Here is a 25,156-nt window from a genome sequence, read left to right as displayed (position 1 = left end):
CGGCATCTGTGCATTCCTCTGCACCCAAACTTTCATCCAGCTCTTTTCAAAGAGGCCCCGACAGAGCACCGAGACCACTGTTTGGTCAGACCACAACTGCAAAACCACCTTCGGGGATATGGCAGCCCACACTGTCTGTTTCAAGAACATGGAAAGCACCACAGTGAGTGTTCAGCAGACAGCTTTCCCCGACCTCGGCAGGTTTTACAACATCACTGTAATCTTCTCCGCTGTGGCCCCAGAGCTACACTGGTCTGTGGTGCAGATGAGTGGTGTGACCACAGAGAAGTCACACAACAGAAACTATATTGATGAGCTCTGAAACTGATTCATGCACGCATTCCATGATACAGGATCACACAGTCTGTAAACTGGGGAGTATTTAATGTGAACTAGTGTGTCCAATTGCTGAGTAAGGCCAGAAGTGGGCTGGAGGGAGAGAATATAACTCTCACTGGCTCTCACGAATTGTGTAATTTCAAAGATCAGATAGAGCCAGCACTTTGGAGCACGCACAGTGCACCCGACAAGTGATGATATATCATATATCATATACCATATATATATATATATAATTCACATTATAGAGGAGAAATCTCTAGACCATCACATTTTCTAATTTATTAAAATCTTTGAAAATGTTAAATATTTATTATTTTGTGTAAAAGGTAAAATAAAGACAGAGAAATTTAATGTCACGTTATTTTTTAGACTTTTATGTGAGTGGTTTCCTTTTCTTTGTGTGTGCCATCAGAGTGTATTTTTGTGGGGTTCAGATATTCCACTGTATGAAGCGCCCCTCCCCAACCACACACACCACCCTCCACCTCACGCACCCCCAGCTGTATAGGTGTGAGGTGTGTGTCTAATGGGTGGGGCAGGCCTTCCTGCAGTCCTGAGAGGTGATGAGGCCAGTAATCTGCGCTGAGGGGTGGTCTCTGAGCCTGCCCCAGCCTTGGCAGGACCCCTGGGCCCAAATTGAAAGCAGACGTGTTTGGAGTTCATTCTCTGAGTTACTACTGTTCAATTGTGATTTACAAGAGTGTGTGAGATATGGAAATCTCTCACGCAACTCAAGATAGGGGCTGAGTGAAAGCATATTGTGAAATAGGCCCCTCCACCCTGTGGGAAGGACTAATCTGTAAACTCATGCTATCCCTCCATTTGGCCAGGACTGTTTATTCAATGTTTTCATCCCTTCAGCATGTCATCGTCTCAAATAGAGGAACTATGTCCTCTTTGGTTAATGGAAAAAGCATGGCATCAAGAGAGGTGATTCAGGCTTTTCTAAAAGTCGTGCAAGGTTAAAATATTTTTTTGACAAGTATCATCCTCAATTAACAACTACCGTATATAGATAAAAGATAGTGTCTGCTTTGATAATAAATCCATAAATAGGGTCCTAAATTAGCACCACTCACCAAATGTGAGGAAAAACCTACTCTGCTGAAAAAACATAAATGAGGTCAGTTGCCATGGTGGGTGGCTAAAAAAGGCCTGCTTCACTACTCTTTCACTATTACTACTCTCCACTATTCTTCTATCGCTACAACACATATTTGACTGACCAGGTTTTGTTTTACATCACCGCACACCGGTGGCAGCATGCAATATATGACGGTAAGTAATTGTATTATAATCCTTGGATTGACCCTCCTTGTCTACTGTTGTACAACAGGGTACCACACAGAAGAATTTCATGTAGCATTTGCCAAAGCTCATAATAACATTGTGTAATTTGCAGTTCTTCTATAGTCACTTGAAGTTTTTTTGACTTTATCAGACATTGGTCGAAGATCGAAGAGTTAATTTTGGACCCTGCCTCTAGATAGGATTATTACAGTTCCTGCAGTACTTGACACCCTCTCAAATAAGTATTTACAACAACTTCAACAGGTAAGTCTTGATGTACAATTTTATTCACAGTTGCAAAATTAAATTAATAATTGAATTACTAAATATTGCAGGAACATTGCAGATGAGTCATCTTTCACTTACTGTTTTTGACTGATGGCCCTCAAATTAGGACTGGTTAAACCTAACCTGGCACCAACTATGGCCTGAGTCTAGGCACACAATATTCAGCCTTTGGTGTTGCACCTGTCCTGGTTGACAATGCCAATAAACGTGGTTCAAAAGGAAGCAAGGACACTGGAATCAATGTATTTTACACTCTGTATGGCACCAGGGCTATGTGATATGACAATATGTTTCGTGCGATGAAAGAAAAATTCCATTGTTTCATTTCCTGCGCTGTTGTTATTTCATTGTGTATCAAATCAAGCTCTTTGTGGAAATGCTTTTCATCATTTGGACAACTTTTTGCATTCTTGCGCACAGCACGAATACAAAGACATTTGCATAAAGGCAAACCTTAGAAACACGAGACACAGAACAGGGGAATTTCCAATAAGAGGTCGGACTCTGACAGGCCAAGACGAAATAATGAACGTGCTTAAAACAGGGGCTACTTCTGTCACATGGATGTGGTTTGGGTATGAAAAGTCTGACATATGATTCAAAATGTAATGAGTAATAGGTGTTTCCATGTAATCATTTTATATAAACTACAGTCAAATAAATAAACTACTTTATCATTGTATTTGTAGAAAATATTATCTGGATATGAAATGGCCTAAATCTGGATGAGATTTTGGTAATATCGCACTATACCGCATTTTCCAAGTTTTTGCAACCACTGACTCAAACAAACATCCCGGAACGACAAATCTACCATCTCTGCTGTAGTCCAAAACCCTTTTGAATTACCACCCACAACTGTAAAAGCAGGCAACATGTTAAAGTTACAGATTTCAGCTTTCAGAAGGCCGAATAGAAACTGTGAAAAAGATGCATGCAATTAACAGACAGCAACAGATTACTTTTTAAATTTGACTTTTCAATTTTAGATCATCTGAATATAATGCACAGATAACTGAAACATTTTGAAACTATTAATTGAACAGTTCATCTGTATTAATCTATTTTTTAATATTTTGCCAAAAAATGTCAACAGTTTTCACTGTGCGTGCTTTGATACTAAGCAGAATGGCAGTTAAGTAAATCTTCAAGTGTTTCTTATGACTTATTCCCAACAACAGATGTCACAGGTAAACAGAAACACATGGCACCCTTGTAGGTTTAGCAGTTTGTTTTGTTCTAGTGGACGACAGCAGCACACACCTTTAGTTACAAACCAGGCCAGTTCAGGTCAGAGCTGATCACAAAAGTTATTTCCTCTGGCCTGTGGCCTGGCCTCTCGCATGCATGTTGCCCCAAATGGGTCTCTGTTGGACACACACACCCAAACACATACATATACACAACACGCACCAGGCTCTTTCCTCCAGACAACACCTGCTCTCCACACGAACAGCCCCTGTTCATCCATCTCTGTCTCACTACTAAACTCTCCTGCCCTCACAGTAAGTCTTGGCTTCCCAGGTGATACAGGACCTTAATGAAACACTTAGACAGTCTGACCTGCGACCTTGCCAGAATAATGCTCAGTCAGTGACGTTAGCAGGGAAAGATGAAGGTCGGGATATAAAAAGGTGGATGGATTTAGAGGTATTTGGTTGAAAACATGGTAATATCGACTATTTGACTTCGCCCATTCCTAGTATTTATGAAGTGCTTTTGATAAGATTTTAAATGATCAACATACTGTATACTGTGTATCGCAACATAGCCTAAAAATGTCAAGATACTATTTTAAGTAGAACCCGACCAATACTCGATTTTTTGGGCATATGCCGATACCAGTATTAGGTAGTGAAAAACTCTGATATTGATATGTTGGCAGACTTGGACTGGGTTATGTCACATTTGCACCAAGACAGATACAGAGACCGATACTTGTAATTTTAGTACTTTACTCTCTCCTTAAAAGCAAAAATGCCTTATAGGAGAAGTCTGTTCAGGGACCTGGAAGCAGTTGGAGAAACAGTTTTTACTCTGTGCACCTTACTCAACCTGGACACCTGAACTAAAATGAAGAAATTGATGGAATATCAGCCCATTATTAGACTACATGAAAAAATATATAAAAGTATAATTGTCAAAAGGAGCATCAATAAGTAGAGGGCAATACACTGTTGCAGCATCTAGTCTGCCTCATCCAAAGTAGAAGAAACACTGGCACTTTTGTTGTGTTGTTGTCACGGTGCTTGAATTCTGGGATATTTGTCCGTAAATTCTTGTCCTATTGGTTTCATATTAAAATTTGATGATGATGAAATTGCCTTGTCATTCATGTGGGAGGGTTCAGCTCTGTTGAGTCAGTACCCTTAAAAGTACCGAGTTCGGTACCCAACCCTAACACAACAAGGCGGAAATCGGAAACAGCTAAGAAAATTGTAACTGGTGCATCTCTAATTGTTACTTTCATAAAATATCAATACAATGAGATTTTGAGGATGAGGTAAAGACAACACTGATGCCATATCATGATATAATGATATCCAGAATCTAAAATGATATACAGTCTCATATGACAATAACAATATTACATCACCATATTGCCCAGCACTAGTTAAAGCACAACCGATACTAGTATAAAGTTTGGTGTTGATAAATTGGCCACTACACACACATTTTTTTGCAATGGCCCCTCAAATGTGGTTATCAAACACTTCCTACAGTTTAACAATAAACTTTATTGTCTAAAATGACATAATTGCACTGAAACAACAAATCAAATTACGCCAAGCATCTTTTTTTGCATTATAGCCTCTTTATTAAAAAATCTAAGGTTTAATATTGTCCCAACATATGCGATAAACCTATGATAGGCTTATAATATCAGCTAAAAGATATACTGTATCAGTCTGGCTCTAATTTTAAGGTCATATCACCCAGCCCTAATAGATCATCACCTACATAATCACAGAGCAAGCTCAAGGCCAATCATGTCAGGCAGACAGAGAAACGTCCTGGCGAGTTAGCTGCTATCAGGAATACAAAGGGGGTAATGTGACTGTTCTCCCTCCAACATCAGCTCCTGTTCCTCTGCTCTGCTTCTCCCACCCCCACCATTAAAAAGACATCCATCCTTACAATGAGACAGAGAGGGAGGCACGACAGAGATAGAGAGGCGCTATTATCTGACTTGTCAAAAATAAAAACCACATGGATACATCACGCAGACGTAGACAAGCCTCGGCATGCGTACACACAAACACACACGCCGATTCACTTGCGACATCTGCATAGATGGTCCGCGTAGACAAACAAACATGAATGATGACTCACTTGTGGATGCAAATAAACACGTAGATACCAATGAGATTAGGCTCAGTGTTGAAAGCAACAGATGTAAACTTGACAAAAGATATTTGTTTTGCTCCGTGTTGTGAGAAAACCTTGCATGTAAACTCCCATCTGTGCGTGCATCTCTGTGTATATGTCTGTGTACAAGCAGTCTGAATCCATGAACTTGTCATCCTTTTGTAATGAGGGTTATGAAAATAAAACACAAAATACTGGCTCTCGTTATCTTCTGTCATAACACATGACACAGACATTCCTCTCAGAGGCTAATGAACAGTTGAGTGACTCAGTGTTATGGTTATGGCTCCACCAAAGCCAGTAGCTATGAGAAGATTAAGGAGGACTTCAGATGGATCCAAAACGAGCTCTGCCCCAGAAGGAATCTTATTTGGTCTTTCACTCGAGGCAGATTAATTCTGACCACGAGTCCTTTTTGTCTGCTTATTATTTTCACTAATTACCATTGCCAATACAAGTGAAGGACAGCTGATTAGTGTGTGTGTGTGTGTGTGTGTGTGTGTGTGTGTGTGTGTGTGTGTGTGTCTTATGACTGTCCAGAGGTGTCTCCACTCACTCCCTCGCTGGCCCCTCCTGCTGTCTGTATGCTGGCAACAGCTCCAAACCGAAACTCAAGTGTTCCATACAAGTGATTCACAGAGCGTTCACTTTTCTTGTTTGTTTTTGGGCTTCGGTTTTTGTTTTCTGAAAGTAAATTTACTTTCACACACTTCGTGTTGGCCAGTGGCAATCAGAAGTACGAAGATCTTTTTACTTAAAGTGGCGACAAACAACTTTTCCCTCTTAGCGTTTCCAAGTGGTTTCATTGTTGACACCGCTGTGGCAAAGACAACTGGATCATTTGAGTTTTCCTCCGAGTCACACATAACAAGAACACAATGACGAAACATGAGTCTATTGAATCATTTAGTCTATAAGAGAAATGGATCGTGAGTTAACCTTCCTTTTCCCAGGTGACCGTGAGCCCAGAGGCAGACAAAATTGTACAGTGATAGCGAGGTTTATAGGGAACCACTGTAAACGCTTATGGTTTCATTACTCTATATCCATTACATTGTGCAATCAACATCTACTTCATTATGATACATTGAAGCAGAAAACTTGACTATTGTCAGTAGAGTGGTAAAAGTAGCAATACCAAACTGTTACAAGTTAAAGTCTTATTTTCAAACCTTACTTGAGTAAAAGTACAAAAGTACTTTCAAACTAATCAAATATCTAAAGTTGTAAAGTAAAGGTGCAGAGTGACTCATTTAAAATAAAAAATTATATTACTCCATTATAATTATTGATGCATTAACATGTGTTGCAGCAGATAATTGTGGGGCTCAGTGTAACTACTTTATATAGTGGTGGGTAACTTAAAGGTCCAGTGCGCCAGATTTAAGGGGTTTTATTATTAGAAATTGAAAATATATATATTCATAATTATGTTTTCATCAGCATATAATCACTAAGAATCGTTTTGTTTTCATCACCTTGAAATGAGCTTTTTGTATCAATAGAGTGAGCGGGTCCTTTCCCACGAGGTCCACCATTTTGAACCTCCATGTTTCTACAGTAGCCCTGAATGTACAAACCAAACACTGATTCTAGAGAGCCTTTCATGTTTTTTGCATTTTTTGAAGTCCACTAAATCCTACATACTGCACTTTTAATCTATGATAATGTATCATAATTTATAAATTAATCTATATGTTATATGAAACATATGAAACTGCAAAGTAACTAGTAACTTAAGTTATAGAATAAATGTATTGGAGTAAAAAGTTTAATATTTTCCTCTGAAATGAAGTAGAGTATAAAGTAGCAGAAAATGGAAATACTGAAGTACCTCAAAATTGTACTTAAGTGCAACACTTGTACGTAAATGTACTTTTCACCACCACATTATATAGTGTGCAAGAGTTTAAAGATGTAAAGCAGTGAGCTCTAACATATCACTGTGTGTGCAGCAGTGTATACTTATCCGCACTCCGGATTACAAACAACATTTTTTCAATAAAACTGCCAGAGGGATCACCAATGTGTCTGCCGCTGGTGTTGAACAGTGTAGGTGGACACATCCTCATTAGGATCATCACACCCAGCCAGGTGGTGTAGGCCAGCACAAACAAGAAAATACATACGGCTTCACAGTGGTCAGCCAGTTTAATACCACACAACTAGAAGAATTGGATTTCTTTAAAGTGGAAACAGACAATTTCCCCCCTTGTAGCATTTCCAAGTGGTATTATAGTTGGCGCCACTGTCACAAAGACAACCGGATTGCTTTGCATTGTTCTCAAACTGGCAACTACCAACAATACAGAGCACAACTTGAGTTTATCCAATCATTTAGTCTATCATGAAGATGTGAAAGCAGATAGAAATGGTGCCAGGCTGCCAGTCTGACTGGATCTCCAGTTAGCCTTCATTTTAAAAAGTGAGATTTTGTGCCCTGTGGTCAACAAAATAGCACAGTGAAAGTGAGGTTTATAGGGAACCAATCTGAACATTGATGGTGTCATTATTCTACAACCATTACATTGTGCACTCAACATTTACTTCAGAATTATTAGTTAAAGCAAAAGAAGCTCTTGTTCTTGCTCTTGCTCTGTTCCCAGCTTAAGTTAAAAAAAATAACTGTAAAAGTCCAGATGGCTCAAGAAGTTTAGTTTCAGTCTGCATTGTAATATTTTTAGTCACACTGGGATCGGGCGCCGGGGATGGCAATATCAGTCATGAAATTTTGAACAGTCAGTCATGGCCTCCAGAGGACAAAGCCAAATAACGTTGGTGATCCCCTGACTTTTCCTCTTGTGTCACTGTGGGGTTTTAAAAGAAATTTCTTAACAACTTTTGGATCGATTGCAATACAATTTGGTACAAATAGCCATGGTGCCCATAGGAGAAATCCTAAAGATTTTGGTGATTTCCCAACTTTTCCTCTCGTGCCTCCATGAGGTTGAAATTCAAGATTGTAAGTGAAATGTATCAATAACTATTGGATGGATAACCATTAATGTTCCCATGTTCCCCTCAGGATGAATTGTAATAACTGTGGTGCTCTTTTGTCCCCACAGTACCGCAACCCTCGTTTTCACATCCCCATCCAATGCCAGATTCATGCCAGGCTCATTAAGTGCTCCATTTAGCTCAGTAAAGCCCCACACATGGCTCTTTTCATGAAGTTAATACACTTGTTTGAACCTCATACATGTTATTATCACTGCACCCTGCTGTTTGAAATCCCCCCTTACTTTTTATGATAAGACTACAATGTAAAGAGCTGTACGAGCCATGGCATTTTATTAGCACGCTATTTGTTAGTCAGTTTTTAAAAAGCATGTTGTGCTTTTTACATGTGATTATTATTGTAAAACAACCTGCACTACAGCTGTATGGCTGTAAACACAGAGACAGACGTAGATAACGTGACAAAGATGCAACTGCTGGAGAAAGACAGTGAAGTGAGAGCGAGAAACAGGACAGGGAGATTAATGCATCTGGAAGTATTTTGTGTCAAAGAGGAAAGCAACTGTGGTTTCCAAAATCGTCGTGACAGCAATCACCCAGAGTACATTGTTATCTGATGTATTAATTTCAGATAATTCTCTAAATAAAGCTGTCTTTAGACAACACATGGCTGCTGGGAGTGATTAAGAGCGGTTTGTATAGTTCGATTCTGATACTCAACTTAGCAACAAGTAATGGCATGTTTTCACTAAGATAAGTTTACAAAACTAAAAAAATATCTGATATATTAAGAGCTAAACTCAAATTTATGTAACATATGTATTATGGTATCACTTGTCTATTTGCAGTATTATTGTGACCTGTATGTAACAAGCTACTTTTTGAGCTCCTGATAGTTGACTAAGGGTATTTGGATATGAATTCATTCAAAACATAAAATATTTCATCTGTGTGTACAGGGAAAGTTGAACTTTTTAAGAATGAAAAGATTCATCATATAAACGAACACCGCAGTGAATGCTCTGACTAGTTATCAGAATGGAGTTTTAGTCCAGTATCTACTAGACTAATATAGCTATGTTCTTCTTCATCATAATATAAAGCTAGGATAACAAGATGGGTCAAAAGCAAAGGACCAAATCAAGGCAGTAAATAGGAAAGAAGAGAGGGAGAGCGAAAAGCAAAATAAAAACAAGACCTCCATGTTCAGTAACCTTGACTTGTACTTTAAATTTGGCATAGAGTTTGCCCTTAAGCGTCTGATCATTTTTCATGGTTTCCCCAGCAGAAATATTTTCCAATAAACAATTTACTTTAGTGACAATTGTACCGTGAATGTTACAGGCTTCAGACCCAGAGATGAAGGTTAACAAAAACTGAGTGGTGCTTCATGTGGACGTGACCACAGCAATTTAACCTTCCATGAATTGGCTGAACAGAGAAAAGGGCACCGATACAGACATAACAAATGACAAACTAGAATAAAGACAATTAGCTCTTACCACCCACTGTTTTGCCTTGGAGACGGCAGTACTGTGTAGACCTTTCAGTGACTGCCAGTCACTATGAAAAGTTACATAGATATGATGTAAAATATATCATATATATTGGTCAATTAGACTTTTGCCAATTACGTAAATGTGCTCCTTTCCTTGTTGTTAAAATAACTGAGGTACAGTGTATGGCAGAGCACATACTGTAACTGAAACCTTAACAGAGACAAAGGCTATGTTCAGACAACAGAAGAATCCGATTTGTTTCTCCGATCAGATCTAAAAGTAGGAGTGTCCGCACTGCTATTTGTTAATGATCACATTGGATTTTGGGTCCAGACGTCCCCAACACATCTGCGTTTGTTGATATGTTAAAGACATAGACGTCAGTAACTCCGAACGCTAGTGACGCGGCCTTCCAACACAGAAGCATCAATCAACTCACTCTACAAACAATTACACTGTCAAGGCACAGAGACCGTTTATTTCAGTGTGACTCCATGGACTATTGTTTTCTGTGTTGTCTTCCATTCTTCTCTGCTAATAGCAGCCTGGATCCTGCTCAGCTGCATAGATACACTTCTGTCTCTCTTGATCTGACGTTGCTGTTGTGTGTCGCACTGTGAGCTACACAAAGTGCGCTTTGAAATCCAATATTAACGGCTAGAGTGTTGGCAGTCTGAACATAGTCTAGAGTCTACAGCCATGCTTTGAAGCTGTATTACATGCTGAAGTCAGCATGCTAACATGCTCAGTACTACAATGCTAACATGCTAACACCATTTTTACTTCTCAATGCCAATTCCAATGCCTGAACTTCGTGTATCTGCAGATAATGAGCACTGATCTGATACCAGTGCATTCTAATACATAAATTACGTTTATTTGATCGGTTTTAATTTACTGGATTGGAACACCCCTCTCAGCAGGTATGATATTTTATATTGATATGTCATTAATCTTGCAAGTAGTTGGTCATAAATCAAAGTATCAAACAAAGTAAAATTCTGAACCGATGATGGTCTGGGATGAGTTAAGGATAACCAAAGTTATTACGGTTTCTAGGTTAGCTATCCACAAACGTCAAACAAAAGGATTTCAATCTGGGCCAAATTTGTAGACCAGCTGCCCAACTGACAATCAAATATATATATATATGTATATATAAATTAGGCGGACCACCCCAGGAGGAAGTGGGTGTAAAATGGTTAAAAAAATTGATGCACTTCAATCAAAAAAGTGGGATTAGTGGAAAGACAAAAGTGGAAAATGCTGCAGAGATAAATTCACTAGGAGACACATGGAAGTAAGTGGAATCCCATACTTGAGAGAATACGACATTACATGAGGGGTAACGACAAGATTCTTGTCCTTGGTAAATATAAAAAAAACTGGTAAACAGCTAATGACAAGTTAAATGGCGCACAAAATGACTCATTTGTACTCCAGAAAACAGCTGGTATCTTTTCTTCATGCATTTATGCTTCAAATTATAAATACGAACTGAATTAGAGGTTTCTATGTAAACTGTCCACCGTCCTGACTCAGAAACTCAAAGTGCTTATTTTAGAACCTCTTTCTCCTTCAAAGCCACTCAGGCGGAGTGTGTCTTTATAAGCAAGGCTCTGTTTTTTCTGATACATGAACAGATATGGTGAGCAGTTAAGACTGTGATCCCTAACAGCTGTTCCTGCATTAGACGGGATCAGAGTATTCCCCCGACGGTGAAGCACAACGCCAGTTCACATTCTCTAACAAGGCCGATTACACCAGCCCTAATGCACTGCAACTGCCTGCAACATCACAAAGAGTGACTACCAACAAATCAGTGCATGTTAAACAGAAAACTTCTAATGTTAACTTTTCATAACAACTTCATCACTACTTAGTATTTCTGTTGCTAAATTTGTAACTCTCATACAATCTGGCAACACAGTCAAGTTTGACTAAATGTATTTCATTCAATACATTCAGAAGAAATCCTTGTGGGTAATTAAATCTATTGGGGGAGACCAAGGAACATTAGGAACCTCCATCTCACACTTCAGACCAGGCAGAGGCAGCAGTGACAACCTGAGCTTTAACCATGTGTCACCTTTTACTGCACTAATGCTCAGTGTGTCAGCAGGACCCAGGAAGAGAAGCTTCAAAGAGCTGAGCAGAGTGGCAGTGTGTGTATGTGTGTGCGTGTGTCATTGTGTAGACCCATGGTGTGTTTGCGAACTGCAAAGGCTGCTGTCAAAGCATCACTATTCGTCTTTGTACACTACCTTAAATGGTGAGTACAGCCTCAACACTTGGAAACTGTTGTTTTCGTGAGACAATATTTAACTTGGAAAAAATGCAGTTTTGTCACATTTGAAGAATTTCAGGGAAATTGAGAGCTTGTTTTTGATTTGGTGAGATTAAGTTTTTACAACGTGCAAATATTCCTTTTCATCAAGGCTATCTTAAATCAATCAAACTGATGGTTAACCCTGGGAGAGGCATGATATTGGCTGACAAAGCACAGCAATCTATTTGAATTTAAGAGTTTGTTCCTGATCTTTCCCCAGAGAAACAAAAGTATTTCACTTTTCGAACTGATCTGGCTTTATAACCTGTTTACCACTATTTACAAAAACAATCATCTGTTCCAAAAGTTGCATCACTCTGTGTGCGTGTGAATGACTGTACAATGTTCGTACGTGTGTGAGTGTGTGTGTTCGTAAGCTAGATATTTATAGTTGGAGCTAATGTTGTGAGGCTCCATCCCGAGAGATCCCCAATTATCATGGAATTTAGAAAGCAAAAGCTAAACCCAAACAGTCTAAAACAGTGCTAAGAATAGACTGACCTTAGACATAATCCATTCTCCTGGCATAAATGCAGTCATATCAGTGTAAGACAGGGTAAAGAGCACAAACACACACACACACACACACACACAGGCTCTTCTCCCTCCAGGAATGCTTTTAGAGTGTTAGAGCAGACACTGTGTGTAGGCAGATGTCTCTGCAGTAATAGTGGAAACTATCATAAATTGTGGATCTAGCCTCGTGCAAACGCTCCAAGAGGTCCTTCAGATACAATAGGGTGATATATCACAAAGCAATATTCCTGTCCAGCACTGGAGGGATTAGAAACAACTTTCTCAACAACTGCTTATCCAGTGAGCCTTCACCAAATGAAATGATTTGCATGATATAGTTCCAATTAGAAAAATTGAAAGTAAATCCCAGAACTCTGGTGTGTATAATGCGGAACCATGTCTGAACTAGCCAACTTCAAACACAAGAAAAAATATTAAAACAATGACTGTTTCTTTAGCTATGTCTATGACAGTAAAATGGTACAGCAATGTAGGAAAAGTTAGACATAAGCCTAATAAACAGATAAACTTAACAAAAAGCAGCAATGAGGCCGACTAATGGAAGTGCCACTGTGAATTTATTGCTGGATGAAGCAGACAGACGCAGAGCAGAGCTCTGTGACTGGAGCTGGAGGTTAGTCTGAATTTGGAGTTGGAACGGGATTTGAGTTCATGGTGAGCTTGCATGTTTGCGTGTTACACTGCAATCATCTAACCCATCACAGACTCTCTACTGGCTGCAACAACGTTCAACATAACATTCAACAATGGGAATCAATTAAAAGGAGTTTTAAAACGATTTTAAAAGCTGACCTCCGCTCGTCCAGACAGCATATAACTCAGAAAAAGAGAGAAAGAGAGAGATAAACAAAGTGGAGAGGCAGACTGACAGGAGTGAAGGCATTGAGATTTAAAGAGGTTCACTCACGCATGTTTAGTGTGCCTGCCCGTGAGGCACTTCCTATGCTACTGTAAACTCCAGACAGCTCTGGGCCTTTGATCCTTGAACGGCAGCAGGCAGCCATTCAGGCTATAAAACCAAACTACCTGCACACACACATACAGCATGCAACCACAAACACACACACACACACACACACACACACAAGAATAAAGTACAGGAAATTTATGACTACAGTAAATACACTATACATAACGTGTCAACTGAGGACACATACAGCTTTCAGGTCTCCATGGCATTGCATTACTCTCCAATTTCACTTCTATTACACTAAGTGATACTACTACCACCATCTGTACATTGTTATAATAAAAAAAACATTATTAATAAGTTAACCATTATTAGTATAATAAAGGAAAGAAAGAAGAAAAGGTAACAAACAGGACTGTCTTCAAATCAATCATTTGAATAATCGATATCAATTCATAAAATTCTGAAATTGATCTTTTGATAGATTTCTATTCTAATTTTTTCTTATTCTTAAAAATGCACAAGGTTAGAGTTTTATAGCATTAGCTCTCTCGTTTTCTTTTATATCCATGCAAAATTGGTATTATTTTATTTAAATATCCCAACTGAATCAACATTAAATCGATTCAAATTAAATTATGGCCTTGCGAATTGGAATCAAATAGATACAAGAAATCAGTGGGGAATCTAAGCTCCAGTAATAAATAACAAAAAAATGCAAGAAAAAAAACATGTAAGCTAAAAGAACAGTGTCTCCAGATGTGTTTGTAAGTAGTGATTTAAAGTCCTCAGGCAGATCATCTTACAGTCTCAGAGCTCAGAGGCTAAAAACACAAATGAGTTGGAAGGAACACAACAGTAAGAGAAATCTGACAAGCAAAACAGGGCACTACTTCAGCAGTGAATGCTCAAAACCAGATCCTACAACAAAGATATTTGATCTGTTCAGAACATAAAAACTAATCTTATGTGTTGTAAGCCTAAACACCTTTCAAGAACAAAGTCAGGGCACCAAAACCTAATATGTTGAAGAGGGTTTGAAGTCTACTGCTTCCTCGTCTCCCCTTTCCTCATCATGTAAGATCAATGGTGTCGCCCTTAACCTGTCAACGTGGGACTGTTGTAAAAAACTTACAAAGAGGTACATTTAACTGCTGCAATCAACTATTCAAGATATGTTACAGCTGCATGCTGTTGGACTGCTCAGCTGCATAAACTAAACCTTTACATTGTCACATCACTTGGCTTTCAATTATGGCAGCAAAGTTGTTAGACATCTCCATGCAGTCCCCCTTTTCATCATTTCCTTGTGTCCACTGACCCAACCCAAGGTGAGAACAAGGGTCACTAGTTGAACAACTGCTTATCCAGTAAAACATACCCTCCATTCCTTCAGCACCCCAACCTCAAACCAAATGCCATGAAACGGTCAGCACGTGGAGGAGTGACAGTACTGGAAGTGACCTTTCCCCAAGTGGTTACTGGCTGGAATGGTGAGATATGCAGCTACTTAGTGCAAAGGAAGTGGTGGAGAGCTTTCCAGTCTTCCAGTCATTTTACAGTGGCTTGGGAAATAATCCTAAATGCCATTCTCTTGACTGTGATGCTTTTTAATTATCAAATTGATTTCCAGCAGGGATGGGCAAGGCTCCCCTGATTCCTCAGGCTATGGCCTCTCCATGAAACGTCCTCTCAACTTAACCGACATTAAAGAACTAGCAGCAATGAAGGCCGACTGTTGTGCTGCTTTACGTTGCCTACGTCTTGGCCAAAAAGACAATACAAAGACTACAGCCAACAGCCAACTAGCCTTCACGTTCTGCGCCTACGTGTGAGGAAATAACTCTCTGTACCATCAGATGGGGCTAGTCTGTAGTCATCATTCAAAAAGGGAAACCAGAAGAATCCGGACTGCAGATATACAAACCGCTGTAGCATTTGCCTATATTTTTCACCACCCTCTCACTAATATAGTCACTTATAATCAAGAACTTGTTTGATAAAAAGTTGCAAATCACGTTAGTGAAGGTGGAATGAAAAATAAAATGTGTCATGGATACTACAATGACAGCCCCAAGGGCCCCTTTCCTTTTCCATTTCTCTTCTCACGCACTGATTGCCTTAAGTGAACGGCTATTCAGAGTGATTTCTCTCACTAACGGGGTCCGCTGCCAATTCAACATGCTCATTTGACAAAAAAGCAAAAACCAAACACCCAGCGTTTGCCCCAACATTGACCGATGGTCGGCCATCGACCTGGTGTGCCAGGGCACTGATCCTCAGTTTGTGCTGTGTGTAAAAGGGAGGTCAGCTTCATTGCAATGGTATGGCTCAATCTCCTGGACTGGCTCCAGCTCCCTTCCCATCATTCTGAAGGCAAGTCCTCCAAGGGCTGCCCAACTGGCATGGCACTATAACCCAACACAGATCCTTGCAGGAAGTGAGCCCACATAGAGACCCTGCGTTGTGTTGAGCTTGACCAGACCCTGTGGGCCCAGCCACTAAGATCTCGCCTGCAAGCACCCCTTGCAGGCCTGTCTACAGGAGGGGGCCCCAGTTTCCAGATTCCAGGCAAGGTCACTCATTGCTGTGAGGCCAATTCATAGGGGTCTTGGAATCGCCTTGTCTGGCCTCTCTCCTGGTAGCAATTTGCCAAGGGGGACCCATCCAGGTGCAACTTTCCCCTGACAACACAGCTTCTTGGGTCACACAAACCCCTTCACCATGAGAAAGTAGCAATTGGATTGTCGGTCTGTACTGTAAACTTCTAATGAACTGTAGTCCACCTACATGAAAAAATAGTTTTATTCTTTAATTAATTACTAATTAAATTACGAAACATTAATTGAAAAAAATCTAGAATTTTGCATTAATTTTAATGTCTAGTTGTTTTTTTGGTATTTGTAATAATTGGTGCAGAGTGTGAACTGTCTTCGAGGTGATAGAAGGGACAGGTGAACAGGTCAGAGTGACACCTAATAGATCAGGTCTTTACGACCCCCAGTTTAGAGATGAGAAGGAGACCTGCTGCGGCCAGAAGTCCCTCTCTCTCAGGCCTACAGCCCTGACCTCCTCAGGGGAGCACGTCATTAGGGACCATATAAACTTTTGAAGTGGTGAGTCCAAGGAAAGGCCAGGTATGTAAGGCAATAAATTGTGACTTAGAATACAAACACAAAACGTGAAAGAGCGCATGACCCCTGACACAGAAATGACTACTTCTGAGCACTTATGTCTTCTGTTTTTCTCCCCTTGGATGGATACCTGCCAGCCATGACTTATTACTTCCCATTATTACACTCAATAAGAATGAGAAGTAAAGGGCCACTTTGAAGTTTTTTTTCTTTTTTTTTTACTTGAGTCAATAAATCCGCACCAATGATTCAGTGCAGTTTAGTGAAGCCACTAATTAATTGTGACATTTTAAATGATAGGGGAGAAATTCTTCAAAGCTTTGTCATTTGAGCAAATATCTTAACCATCACTGAAGTGATTGTGAGTCACTATGAGATCTGTAAAAAGCACAGACCTATTTAAATGCAAGATGTTTCTTGTAAAAAGGCAGAGGTTGTAGCAAGTTCTGCAAGAGTGAATGTGCATGCAAATGTTTTTTAAAGTATTTAGTGCATACCAAGGAGAGCCCGCTATTCTAAGAGTTCATAGCTCCCTCTCATGTCCGGTGGGTGAGTGACAGTGAGAGGCAGGCAGAGGGTGTTTCTCTATTGCATCTCGGCCAGGGACAGCTGACTGGTTGGGATCTAATTGCTCTCAAGTGAGGTCAGCAGGAGGCATTTATCTAAGCAGAGTGCACAGCGACAGTGGAAGATGCACAGAGTCAGCCTGCCAGAATCAGGGAGACATCTATGGGAACTGACAGAAGCTCCCAGCTCTTGCTCAGCTTTACAGCATTACTGGACTTGGTTTACAACAGAGACTTCAGCTTTAGAACGAAAGAGTCTTCAAATTAAAAGTCTTGCTGAAGGGGAACACACCTCTGACAACTCCTGTCATCACTCAGAGCACATGTAAGTCATTAAACTATGGATTTATTTTTAGCAAGAAAAGCCACATAGTTTGTTTGTTTAAGTGTAAATACTGCATGAATTATATGGAGGAGATAACACACCATAGACTTTTGAAGTGATCCAGTGGCACTGATGCAATATTTCACTGTTGTGTGTTTATGATGGGGAGACATGCACGTCACAGTACGCCACAGAAATTTTTATTTACTGCTAGGAAATGTTGGATACATATTCATTCGAACACATAACACCAGAAGCTTTCTGAAAGTTGTTGGACAATTTATGGCACTCTAGACTATCGAACTAGGTGAATCCCAGTGATTGTTTACTTTTTGGAGCTGCTCGAACAAAGTCCTCCAATTTATAAATGTACTTGCGAGTGTAACTATTTTTTCAGCTGCATTAGCTAGAATCAATAATCTCTACTTTTTATTTTTTAGTGACATCCTGAGTAACATTTCCTGAACTGGATTATGATGTCCCTTGTCGGACTATGGTCAACAGAGGATGGAGCAGTCATCACTCACCACCACTGAGGATTAAAGAGAGACACCATCTCCTAATTCTGTCACCTGTCTTCGTCACACCACTCTCCAGCTTCAGCCAACCCCAACCAGCTTCACAAAATCTCCTCCACAACTACCCTGTCTCAACGTCCCACTAGGAATCCCTGCTGCTGGAACAGGGACCCGGAGGTCACAACACAAGGGTCACCAAGTCAGGGGTCAGGGGGTCGCTGGGCTGTGGAATAGCATACAGATCTCTATCTCACATTTCAGTATGTTGTTCATTGATCCCCACTGCATTGTATTATAATGCGCAAATGGATGCTAACATGGAACCTTCAAAATCTGTTCTCGGGACTGTACCTGCATGCGATCTTCCTGTTCGGCAGCGTGTGTGTGGTCTACAGTGACCGCACACCTGAGCAACTTGCCGCCATCATGAACTGCTCCAGACACGAGCGCCACACCAGGAACTACGACTACATGGAGGGAGGAGATGTGCGCATCCGACAGCTGTTCAGCCGCACGCAATGGTTCCTAACAATTGATGACAATGGCAACATCAATGGGACTCAAGATTCCACCAACTGCCACAGTAAGGATGACTCTTTTTCAGTGTTGTAAAAAGTACCCCAACACTTGAGTAAACGTAAAGATGGCGTGCTAACATGTTACTTTGGTAAAAGTGAAAGTCACCCATACGAATAGTGTGGGATAAAAGTCTTAAAGCAAAGTAACTAGTAACTGAAGTTATCAAATAAATATAATGGAGTACAAAAGTATAATATTTGCCCCAAAATATAGTGTAGTCCAAGTACAAAGTAGCAGAAAATAAAAATACTCAAGGAAGATACAAATACCTCAAAAATTGTATTTGAGTAGATTACTTGAGTAAATGTAATCAGTTACATTTGTTCACTGCTCTCTTTGTCAAATTATAATAACAGTAGTTCCGTATAAGAAAAAAAACACCACTAATTTGCTAACATATTACTTTGGTAAAAGTGAAAGTCACCCATACAAATAGTAACTGGTTAATCTTAAAGTATCTAGCAATACATGTATTTAAGTATCAGAAGTTCAAGTAAAAGTAAATTATACATACAGAACATTCAGATGTATGTTTATACTGTATACTCAGGAGCAATTGGTTATTGGCCTGGCAGATTATTGGAGGCGATATAACATTTTTCTGCTACTTTGGCTCTGATGCAGCATGTAATCTACAAAGTAACTAGTAACTTAAGTTATCAATGACATGTAGTGGAGTAAAAACCACAATATTTCCCTTCAAAATGTAGTGTAGTCTAGTATAAAGTATAAAGTAGCAGAAAATGGAAATACTCAAGGAAGGTACAAATACCTCAAAATTTTACCTCAATGCAGAATTTGAGTCAATGTAATAAGTTATATTTGTTCACTGCTCTTTTTGTCAAATTATAATACCAATGGTTTGGTATAAGATCATCTACATTTATTAGAAATTTAAAAAAACACCACACATTTGCAAAAATAGTACTTTTGTAACAGACCCATACAAACAGTAATAGGGTAATCTTAAAGTATCTGCTAATAGATGTACTCAAGTATCAAAAGTACTTAGCCTCAGTACTTAGCAGCAGAAAACAGAAATACTCAAGAAAAGGTACAAATAACTCAAAATTGACCAAAGAAAAGTAGTTGAGGAAATGTAATTAGTTACATTTTGTCTAATTATGATACCTGTGGTTCACTCTTAAGTTTCTTGGTATTTGTTAGTGATAAAAAAAACACTAATTTGCTAGAATATATTTTCCAAATGTGAATCTTCTGGAAAGTAAGTGCATTTCTTTAGTTGTGAAATCTTTCCACTGAGTCAGTAATGAACCGTTGGCCTGTCAAGGTGACAGAAGCACGTGGGAGGTGTTATTGGACAGCGTTCTCCACAGTGTAATCACAATGTTAATGGGTCATGTGTCTCTGTTAGAGCAGCCAAAGTGACAGAGCTAAAATGAAGCAGGTGGGGACTTTGGCTTGTTAAACCATAACACCATCTAAACACAAGTAAGTAAACTGAAGGGTCTTGGAGACGGGTGGGTGCCAGGCCACCGTGACCTCAGACTCACATCTGTTTATTACTTTCTCACAAACTTGCAGTGTTATAATGAGATCTCGGGACAACACATTTGCAAGAATATTAGGAAAGGGAGAATTAATGTTGGCCTCCTGATGAACCTGTGATTAGTGTCCAAAGTCACTGTTCCATACAACTAAAAGCAAATAATGCATGGCAGTTAAATACTGAAAGGCTATTTCTATAACTTATATTTTCCTCTTAATGTGGTAAATTGTTAGACTCACTGCTGCAGAACCAACACTTTCCAAAGTTCCTGTTTTTAAGATCCTAATGGAAATCTCTGTCATAGTGAGGATGTTTTAAGTAGTTATCATTTCCTCCTATCTGACAGTGTCTCTGTCTGGAATGTTGGCTTCACAGGGAAATGCCTCATAGTGGATGGAAAAGATGCTTGTGCAACAATTGGCAGTGAAAGACAGAAAAATTGATACACCCATATGTGGCTGACAATCGCACGCTAAAAGCATAGAGAAACTTAACCAATAAGCCTTTGAAGAGACAAGCGTGTTGCAGATATATATATGTAATAAATCATTGAGTCATGCCTCTTGGCTGAAGTTAACAAGAAGTCCCAAAGAGCTGATTGCATAAAGGTTTTTTTTTTTTTTTTTACAAAAAGAGAACACAAAAAAAGAAGAAACCAAAATGAGACACTTGGACCTGCATTATGTTTGACTTCTCCACATTCCATGTGCCTCTGCAAAAAAATATAGGTTTATTCCAGTCAACTCATCTCTTGCGCCACACAAGTTTTTCCTTATATGTTGAAGGGTTGTTTTATATTAGAATGTGGATACTGTTATTTCTTTATTTGCTTATTATTTCTAAGCTTCTGTAATTGCAATGTATGGAGAACTCAAATGTCTAAAACAAACAAAATAATAAATGGTAAACATAAGCGTATATGTGTCTAAGTGAAAGACCACGGCAAAGCTTAATTTGAGTTTAAACTAAAGGTGATAATAATATCAATAAAAACTTATGTTAAGCCACAGCGTAAAGCATATAAACAACTCTCAAGGAGGCAGTTAACAAATTGTAAACCACAGCATGACAACTGACAAACAGAGAAGTCAGTAAAGTTAGAAGTAGGTAGAAGTATGTTTTAGATTCATTCTCTACTAAGTCACCCAGATTGTGGCATAAAAGACCTGCTGTTCAGCCAAACGATTTTAAATTTGGTAACACTTTATAATAACCATAACTAATAAATAACGAGCAATGAAACGCTTTATAAACCATTTGTTAAGCAATTGTTTATTGTAAAGTTTGAAAACCTGTTTTGATGTTTTATAAAGCATTTCATTGTTTGTTCACAGTGAAAAAACTATTAACTAAAGTTTAATTACCTATATTTGGTAATACCAAACTGAAATACACATAATCTGATAATAATATGGTGGGTTTTTTTTTGTTTTAGACCTGATGACAAAGCAATTGAAAGTTATGAAAATGTATTTGCTAGACATTACATGATGTCAATGTATTTAGTATGAAGCAGTAGACATTATGATAGAATTTGTCTGTACATATAATAATGCACTATTCCTGCAAGGCCATTGATTGTACAGTAAACACCGGATTCAAACTGTTCAGAAGAAGCAGGATTAGGGATTACCCACAAGTTATTTTACTTAGCCAAGGGGTGGACCAGCGTATGATAACAAATCTGTTTAAGCTGAGGATAGCCTGAGAGGCTCTCTGCATCAAAGCCAAAATGTTAACAATATGTGCATGTGTGTGGAAATGTGTTCCCTCGTTCCACAGTAGACCAAACAACTGTAGCTGTTACATGTAATATTATGGGAATAGCAATTCCATGCTATATGCGGTGTATGAGGTTATGCCTCTTAGCAAGCATAAAAACACACTTATGGAAGCTGCATCTACAGTTGCCACCAGTGTGTGGTTCGTTTAGGAATCGTTGGTAAACTGACTCAGAATGTATAATCGCTTTACAAATTATTCACAAATGTAGCTCTAACCCTGTTAATGTGAACTTTAAGACCTTACCCAAGTCACGTCAGATGAAGAAAATCAAGGAGGCAAATAGAAATGCAGACATAATAAATATGAGCGCACAAAGGGCAACGATATTAAGTCAAATATCAAATATCTGAAGAGCTTTAATAGAGTTCTTCCCTTTTTTTCTCTGCCTGTCAAATGAAAGCTTTTCTGCAATATGTTCAAACAAACATATCACAGAAAAATATGGACCTTGTTGATGTCCTTATAAATACTTATTTTTGTCTTTGTTTTACTCTAGCTTTAGGACGTTAAAATTAATGTTTTGTTTTGCTTTTATATGATGAGACATTTTATTGAGCCCAGTAGATCTGTATGACTGCAGGACTAATAATCAGTTATCTGTGTATTATTACTGTGATTAAATGGTAAAGTAAAATGCATACTTAAAAGTCCTGTGAGATACTCAGCTCCTTCAGTTTCAGGAGGTTTGGAACATCCCTGTAACAACTACTGAAAATATTGTTAATATTTATATGGGTACATACATTTCAATGTATATATTCATATTTATTTGAGATTAGGTATATTTTTTTGTATAACTTTAAAAGTTTTAATTAACTTTAGCCTTTCAAAAAGGCACATTGGCCGATTTCAAAGCATCAAGCCTAAAGACATTACATTCACTGTGTTTCAAAGCAAAAACAAGTACTAACTGCTTTTCAAAATATTTCCATATATAATTAAAATAATGCCTCCAGGTATGTTCCCTAGAAATATCGAATCTTGTTCTGAAGTTGCATAATCCCAAACCACAAAAGTTACGTGTGAGTGTTTTCACTCTCCCACAGACTTGAAGGGCAGGCCTCAAAACGTAGCGTGCAAAGCAAATGCAAGGAGGTAGTTTTCTCAATCCCAGGAGAGTGAGGCCTAATCTGTCTCCCATATGTGCTATGGCATAGGTTGTGGTTTGTGTAATGGCCACCCAGGCCAGTTAACAAGGCTTGAATAAAGCCAGAGAGACCACAGACTGATTAACCACAGGAACTTCCCTCCCGTTTGTTAATGAAGATGAATGTTGAGAGCAGCGTAGAGCTGGAGTGAAGGCTGGATGTCAGTAGTGTCTTATCTGTCCTGTGATATGTCTCAGTTTTCTGAGTGTGTGACTGTCTGGCAGGTATCCTGGAGATCAGGACAGTGTCTGAGGGCGGCATACTGGCTATCAAAGGAGTGAAGAGTCAGTATTATATCTCTATGAACAAGTCTGGACAGCTGCAAGGCAAGGTAATATTTTTTCTCAGTGAGACATTTTTGCACTGTATATACACTGAACAAAATATCATGATATTTTTGACCAAATACCTTGATATCAATATTGCAGCAATATTGTTGGGATGACTAGTTGTACTTGAGATCCACCAATCAATCGACCAGAGACCAGAATTATACGGTTGTAGGCATTATCAGCCGATATATGTCAGTTGGCCAATATTATTGACCGTTATTGGCACGTGACAGATATGTCGGTATCGGCATCTATGCTGCCCAATATGCATCAATATTAAAACTCTTTTTTAAGAGTTTATAAGGCAGAAAATTATGATTTATAATCCTTAAATTCCCAGTTAATCCACTGTTTCAGTGCACTGAAGTTCATTGTTAAAACTATAAAATATCCTGCCCCAGTTACATATCTTATCACATCTTATATTCATATCAGCATCGGCCATTTAAATAATCAAGACAACAAGTGACAATTAAGAAAAATACTAAAAACATCAATTGTATTATTTCACTAATGTGTGCCTTGTCCTTTCCAGAGGATCTACAATGAAAACTGCAACTTCAAGGAGGTTTTCCTAGAAAACTACTTCAATGCATACTCCTCTGCAAAGTGGACTAAAAATGGCAAAGAAATGTTCATAGCCCTGTCTCAAAAGGGAAGGCCGATGCGAGGGAAGAAGACCCGGAGGGAGCACATAGCATCTCACTTCATCCCTATGAAGTGCAGGGAGGACGAAAGGAGAGTGGACTGAACGAGCAGAGGACTAATGAGTCGCAAACTGTGTATGATTTCAATCACATATCATATATGTTAACAGACACATATAAGACCATTACCAACATCACGCTCCACTCTCCTCCATTTGTAGATTGTTTATGTTATGTTCAATAATATGTTGTAATTTCCATTAGATAAAGCAACAGATATCAGATGGGCACATTAAACCATCCCAAACATCCTCAAATAAGATGTTGAAACAAGAAAATACTGACGTATTTGAAATAACTTTGACTGGTATACAAACTGTAAAACCACTGTAGTCTATTCAATATTATTGTTATTTTGAATTAAATATTATATTTCCTTATAAAACAGTTAAGTGTTTTCTTATAAAACAGTAAAAATGTATTACGCACAGTCGGGGCTGTATCCTTTTCCAAAGATGATCTACACCCGGCCAGATGTGGAGACCTGTGTGCTCGACAGAAAGGTCCAGAATAGAGATTTGGCTTGGCCAAGATGTGCTGAAGCAAGCTGGACTTGTCTTTTTTAATGGTACAAGTGCTCAGAGCACATAAAACAGGGACACAATGAATAACAATAGCATGTTCAGTAAAATGAAAGTATGTAGGATGATCTGTTTGTGAATGATCCGTCTCGATTTGTGTGTCCGTCTGGATTGAAAACTCTGATCAAATGCTTTGTAGTTGTTCACTGATTCCCTGTTCATTATCATGGTGTGATTTTGAAATGCTAAAATATTCTGCTGCTGCTGAAAAGATATCCAGATTAAAATACGAAGTGAACAACATAAAAAATGTGTATGCGATGCAATCTCTTTTCATCAGGAGGGAATAATCCTGAGCACTAAAACATCACATACTGATTCAAAAGGAGATTTTTTATTTGTTTTTGTTATCACATCACATTTTTACTAAGTATGACTAAGACAAAAATGTAACCGGATATAATATATTGTACGATATCACTGGAACATCCTAATACTGGCGATCAGCA

At 38.9% G+C, this 25,156-nt stretch overlaps 1 protein-coding gene across 1 annotated transcript; it reads left to right on the top strand.

The window, feature by feature from the left end:
* Nucleotides 1-17,403: 17,403 nt before the first annotated feature.
* On the top strand, nucleotides 17,404-24,919 carry fgf7 (fibroblast growth factor 7). The gene is made up of 4 exons (XM_073464716.1): nucleotides 17,404-17,547; nucleotides 17,988-18,648; nucleotides 23,312-23,418; nucleotides 23,955-24,919. Exons 2-4 carry the CDS (start codon nucleotides 18,363-18,365, stop codon nucleotides 24,168-24,170), a joined length of 609 nt encoding a protein of 202 aa, XP_073320817.1. The 5' UTR covers nucleotides 17,404-17,547; nucleotides 17,988-18,362; the 3' UTR covers nucleotides 24,171-24,919.
* Nucleotides 24,920-25,156: the final 237 nt, after the last annotated feature.

This window comes from Pagrus major, chromosome 4 (assembly GCF_040436345.1).
Source record: "Pagrus major chromosome 4, Pma_NU_1.0".
Taxonomy (NCBI): domain Eukaryota; kingdom Metazoa; phylum Chordata; class Actinopteri; order Spariformes; family Sparidae; genus Pagrus; species Pagrus major.
The sequence above is the reverse complement of the archived record's forward strand: the minus strand, read 5'-3'. Positions and strand labels throughout refer to the sequence as shown.

Bases quoted from the DNA above. Each gene is read 5' to 3' on its own strand.
- fgf7 (XM_073464716.1), top strand. From the start codon at position 18,363: ATGCGCAAATGGATGCTAACATGGAACCTTCAAAATCTGTTCTCGGGA. The intron at 18,649-23,311 runs GTAAGGATGACT...ACTGTCTGGCAG, and splicing joins AGATTCCACCAACTGCCACA to GTATCCTGGAGATCAGGACA. The intron at 23,419-23,954 runs GTAATATTTTTT...TGTCCTTTCCAG, and splicing joins CTGGACAGCTGCAAGGCAAG to AGGATCTACAATGAAAACTG.